Source organism: Dunckerocampus dactyliophorus, chromosome 2 (genome assembly GCF_027744805.1).
Source record: "Dunckerocampus dactyliophorus isolate RoL2022-P2 chromosome 2, RoL_Ddac_1.1, whole genome shotgun sequence".
Taxonomy (NCBI): Eukaryota; Metazoa; Chordata; class Actinopteri; order Syngnathiformes; family Syngnathidae; genus Dunckerocampus; species Dunckerocampus dactyliophorus.
The window spans coordinates 30,399,001-30,405,000 of NC_072820.1; the positions used below are offsets into that span (position 1 = coordinate 30,399,001).

Here is a 6,000-nt window from a genome sequence, read left to right on the forward strand (position 1 = left end):
TTGCCGCCACTCAAAGCCTGAAGGACAGTCTGTGGTCGAGTCTCCTCTGTAGCCAATCAAGAGGAGATGGGGGGAACAGCTATAAAAATCCCTGGGAGGTTTGGGGGGCACAGGGGATCAATTGACAGCCCACAATATGTGTGAATGATACATTGGAGGTTTGGGGGGCACAGGGGTTCAATTGAAAGGCTCCAATATGTATGAATGATAAAGAACAGTCTACTAAAGCAAGGGTTCTCAATTGGTCTCATTCTGGGACCCACATTTTTCCCTTGGTCATTAAAGTGTGAGAGACTTTTAGAGAGGTAAAAGCACGCTAATTTAGTTTTAGTTAAAATAGCCTTCATACCACATGTATTCTATTTAGTTTTAAACAACAATACACTCAAAAAGATGTGTGGAATTTCTGGAGAAATTGTGTGTGAATGTTGGCAAAGCTGACGTCGAACTGCAATGCTGCCCTCGCTGTTGAAACCCGCGCCCCAACCCTTGACGACCTGACGCCGGCCTGAAATGCTGCAGCTGGCATGCTAACTATTAGCATGTTAACACCTAGCATGATAGTGCTAAGTGTGAATTTAAGATAATACCTGAAAAAAGCTAAAATGCTAACAGCTAGCATAATAGCATTTACTCTTTATGTAGGTTTACACATATGAAAATGTCTTAAATGCTAACATTAGCATATTAACAATGCTAACATGCTGTCAGCATGTTAACATTGAACATGAAAACACTGTATAAGTTTATACATTTTAAAATAGCAAAAATGATAACATGCCAATGTATGTGTGCTGACAATGTTAACATGCTAATAGCTAGCATACTAAAACCTAACCTGAAAACAGTGTCTATGTATGTTTTTATCTTTGAAAAAACAGAAAAGCTAACATGGTAACACCTAGCATGCTAGTGCTGCTAACATGATAATGATTAGCTTGCTAGCTTGTTTGATTGGGCTGAACAGGGAGCCTGTTAATTAGTTTGAGCACTGCTGCCACCAAGCGAGAAGCTTGTGTATCATTCAAGCATGCAGGCAGCCAATGCAATAAAACAGTTTCGTGGTGCTGATCAAAGTAGTCTACCAAACCATACATCACCACATCACATCTTAACTATTTACAACTGTACACTGTCCGAAATAAGATGAGCCTTTATTCTGTATTTATGTAGGGATTCAGTCTATTTGGAGACCTTGGAAACACTTCCTGAATGTCTTCTCCTTCACTCACATGTTGGCTCTAAAGAAGCATCACTGCCCTCCGCTACATGCACCCTGAATTACAGCTCTGGAGTTCACACCTGAGTGATGCCACAAAGAAAATTCCCACAGAATTTGGCAGACCAAACCAAAACTGCTTGCAAAAAAAATAGTCCCAAATGACATCAGCATACTGTCTTGGACGCGATCTGAATCAGTCGAGAAATGTGAGAAATATGGAACTTTGAAAAACGCCCCATGCATTTTTCAATGGGAAAAATGCCTCGTAAAATCGGGAATTGTGGAAAATCTGGGCATTTTTCTGGAAACAGATAGCACCTCTTTCCTGAATGAGCCAGACATTTTGATGTAACAATGATTAGAATCGGTTGAAAATTGTGGGAGTAGTTAGCCGTCAAAAAAGGGTGGAATAAAAATAACAGATGAAAATTGGTGCAGAATTTTGTGTGTGTGAATGCTCACACAATTATATGCCCAAAAATGTATTTCAGAGCACAATATTAAGAGGAATGTCAACTACAAAAAAAAATCATACTAAAAAAATTTGAGTTAATTCATAGGAAGATGCCTATCAAAAATATATTTTCAAAATATTAGTATTTCAAAATTAAATGAAATCACATATATATATACAAGACAAAATGTAATTAAATTTGTCTTAATTTTTTTAATTTAACTAGATGATGCAATGTCTGTAGACACTGAGTGTGAATGCTGAAAAGCTGAAGCAAAACTGAAATGCTTGAAAGCATACTGAAACGAAAAGGTCCAATAATCAAAAATTAGAATGAACACAACAGCCGTTTGAACAGCCGTAGAATGTATATAAGGTCTTTTAGAAGAAAAAATAAACAGAATGTTAAATCTAACATAACTTTATACAATATGATGAAGACATACAGGGGAATAAATCCAGCCTTCTCCAGGTTAAAAACCAAGTACTCTACTAGCTGAGCTATTCAGCTTCAATTAAGTTAGTAGCATGTGGGTAGTGTGAGCTCTCATCATGCTTTGCGGCAATGCTCTTTAAATAGTTATATAGTTAACATTGTAAATACGCTCTCTGTATGTAAATACACTGTGTAATTACTTATCTGTTCTCTTTTATTCATCTGACACCATGACTATAATTCGTGTTCTGTGCAGTTATCCTCCTTCGCTTCTAACTGACATGTGACTAACAAACAATTGACTACTCTGTCCACTCTGTGAACTGTTTGTTAGGACTATGTATGCTGGAGCCTACTCCAACAGGTGGGATATTACTATATACAAAAGGTGGGATATTCTGTCATTGTTAAAGAAATGGTGCTGTGAAATTGCAAAATGAAGTTAATGTTATTGAAATATCAGAGTTTACTGTCTCCTCAGTTCAACCATCGCCCCTAACTATTTGATAGGTGGCAGTGATAAGAGGACAGTTATTTATCGTACCATGTACAGTAGCTCGGAAGCTCAGCTTGATGCTGGAATTGAACTCATGACCTCTGGATTAAGAACTAAGTACTCTACTAGCTGAAATATACAACTTCAAGAGACTCAGCAGAATGTGGGTAGTAGTAAGCTCTGTAAGTCTATTGCTACTTCCCATAATGCATTGCTGCACTGCTGTTTCAATACAAGATACAAGATACAAGAGAGTTTTATTGTCATGTGCATAGTAAAACAGCAGTTATACCATGCAATGAAAATCTTATTCTGTTCAATAGTTGTTAATATTACGTGTTTAATGTTATGTATTTAGTTTTTTGTAATTCCATGTACATAAGTAAATACACTGCGTCTTCCCTTCTGCTTGACATGTGACTACCAAACACTTGAGTCTTTTATCCACCTTTGGTACTGCTTGTTAGCACTAGGTATACTGGAGCCTAGTCTTGCAGGCTGTGTGCAACAGGTGGGATGCTGCGTGAGCCTTAACAGAAACGTTCTGTCAGTGTTAAAGACGTGGCGCCTTGAAATTGCAATCTGTTAACAAAGTTATCAAAAAATCAATTACTGTCTTCTGGGTTCAACCATCGCCCCTAATTAGTTGATAGGTAGCAATGATTAGAGGACAGTGACTTCCGTTTTATGTAATATAATTTTATTTATAGTACTATAAAATAAAACAGTACCTGAGCTTGAAACTGGAGTTGAGCTCCTGACTTCCCAATTAAGAACAAATACTCTACTAGCTGAGCTATAGAATTGAATGTTACAGAATGTGGGTAGTATGAGGATGTGTAATTCTAGTGCTAATTCCCATAATGCATTGCAACACTGTTTAAATAGTTTTTAATAGTACGTGTTTAATGTCATATAATTAGCTTTTTGCCATTCCATGGAGTATTGGTAGATGCCCTGTGTGTATTTACTTACTATTTATTATTATTTTAATGCGCCGTGGATTACGCACCTGTGATGATCAGACATTCATCATGATCCAGAGCTTCAGTAAAGAGGCGAGACACAATAAGCTCTGGGTTGATGAGGAAACGGATCTCTTCTTGAACTAGGCCCGAGCTGGTGACGCCCCCTCCTACATACTTATTGGCAAAATCCACCTGCAAATCAAAAAGAAAAATGATTTTCCCTCACCAATTTTTCCTGACAAAGCCCTTGACAGGCTGATTGTGAAGGTGGCCTGAGGTGGCCGTCCCCTGACATCAAGACAAGTTCTCCCCCGGGAGAAACACTTGACAGCAGTCCTACGGCCTAAGAAAACCTCTCACATGCTGCTAAAATGACTGCTGAGGGAAACATGAGGGGTAGCCCTTGTAATCTTTCCAGCAGGAAAAGATCAATGAGCCAGCATTTATGATTCAGAAGGACAGGCTCTTTCTGCTCACATATACACGTGATAAGTCAGAAAGCAGCCACACAGAACTTATTATTCTCCATTTGAAGACTGGAAAACCCCCATCCAATCCCTGCAAGAAAGCTGCAACTAGCGGCAGAGCTCCCCAAACTGGTCCCTCAGCTCTGAGGACAGCGAGCCAGGCCTCCAGAGTCTACTTTGACAGGCTGTCAGTGTCCACTGCGCCGCCACCACCAGCCATCAATCGGAGCCACGGCGTTCCCGGGGGCTCGTCAGCTGTCAGCCGGTGGCAAACAAAAGGTGAAAGGCAGAGTGGGCCGTACTGACAAGAGAGCAGGAAGTATGGCCGACATGGAGAGCGGAGACGGCTCGGAGGCCTCGACCCTGTTCCCGACGCACCATCGCTTCTGACGTTACACGGGCACCCTCAAAGGCCTTTTCAGCAGCAGTAAGCATTTTGTGTGAAAGAATGCAGAATGCAGCGACTCAGTGATAGCATGTCTTAAAACTGAGGGTGGGGAACTCTTTCCTTGAATTATTTTCCAGGACTCATTTTCTGTCGTTAGAGCACAGGTGTCAAACTCGGGCCTGGGTGCTAGATTTGGCCCGCCACATTGTTTTCTGTGGCCCGCGAAAACCTGGCAATGATGCACATCAAAAATTAGTTCTGTCTTTGCCAGGCGGAGGTCTGTCTTCACTGCACCTTAACAACTGTCGCTTTGCACCACAAAAGAGTAAAACCAGTCTTGGTTGAGGCTTGCTCCATCCCCTCAAGTCAGAGCTGTCCTATCTAGTCTTGACAGATGTAGCCTGCTTGGATGGGGGGTGAAACGTCTTCTAAAAGTCCAGTTGTGCACACATTTCAGGCAAAGCTGCAGCCCTCGAAGGACAATCACAACTGTAATGTGGCCCGTAGTGAAAACGAGTTTGACGACCCTGCGTTACAGAGACAATTTATAACATCATATGAAGCAATCCTAGCTACAATTTTCAACTTACAGTCACTGGTTCTGTCTCTATGCGCAAAGTCCTTGACAGCATGTGAAAAGTTGCTAAATCGAGCAACAAAGTCCATTACAAGCACTGGGTTGCGAAACTGCTCTAGCGGAAATGCAGATTTAATTGGCTGGGTAGCGTCACGTGGAGTGCTGTGCCCGGCTAAAAGCAGAAAAGCGCTGTGATGTAATGTTGCCCAGAAGGTAAGGTGACAACAGACATTTAACCCATTTGCATTCGCTCCACAGGCAGGAGGAAGATAAATAATTTTCCAGGATAACGTCACCGTTTTCAGGACATTTAAACTTTTTTCTCATTTTCCATGCTTTCCCTGAATGGAAATTTGTGAGAAAAGTGAGAACACTGCTTTTGCTCCATTTCCCCCATTTTTGGTGTTTTTTGGTTGTTTTATTTGTACAATGTGCCACAAGCCAATAAAAATCAAGCGACGGGCTGCAAATGGCCCCTGAGCCGCAATTTGCACTCCACTGCTTTTGCGCTTTGTCAGGGTTGGACGTGTGACATGATGCCAAGTATGCCTGCAACTACAGCTTTTGTCCAACCATTTAGCTTGTTAGCTTCCCTTTGTGAGTGAACGATAGCAATTAAAAAAGGGGAGTGTTATTGCAGCTGGAACTAATCGATGCATGAAAACTGAGTAGATCCGAAATCAGAGAAGGCATTTGCCTTTTTTTTTTTGCAGGTGCACGTCAAGCTCTGCCCGAGGGCTTGTAGGGGGAAGGATCCGTTAAGCAGTAGCATATGTAAGTAAACTGAAGCCAGCAGTGAAGCAATGTGTGCAAGCCTATTTAAGGGTCAAACTTTAAGGGTCAAATTTGCGTACATGTTGGCAGGTCTACAAATTATTGTGGCGTCATCCTGGAAGAGTGGAAAAGACTACAAAGCAGCGACCAAGCCCATATTTTCCTACATGTCCTAATATTTGTGCGCATTTCGTATATGTCACCTCTGCATCTTACCT

At 41.2% G+C, this 6,000-nt stretch overlaps 1 protein-coding gene across 5 annotated transcripts in view; it reads right to left on the reverse strand.

Annotated features, from left to right (window-relative positions):
• LOC129168064 (poly(ADP-ribose) glycohydrolase-like) overlaps nt 1-6,000 on the reverse strand; it is a 44,414-nt gene that overhangs the window by 17,398 nt on the left and 21,016 nt on the right. For all 5 annotated transcript variants that reach the window (XM_054752915.1, XM_054752896.1, XM_054752890.1 and 2 more), the window contains 2 exons: nt 5,999-6,000; nt 3,621-3,768 (listed from right to left, as the gene is read on the reverse strand). The exon at nt 5,999-6,000 is cut by the window's right edge and continues 74 nt beyond it. In XM_054752915.1, the coding sequence (XP_054608890.1) occupies nt 3,621-3,768; nt 5,999-6,000 (150 nt within the window). The remainder of the gene's footprint in view (nt 1-3,620; nt 3,769-5,998) is intronic.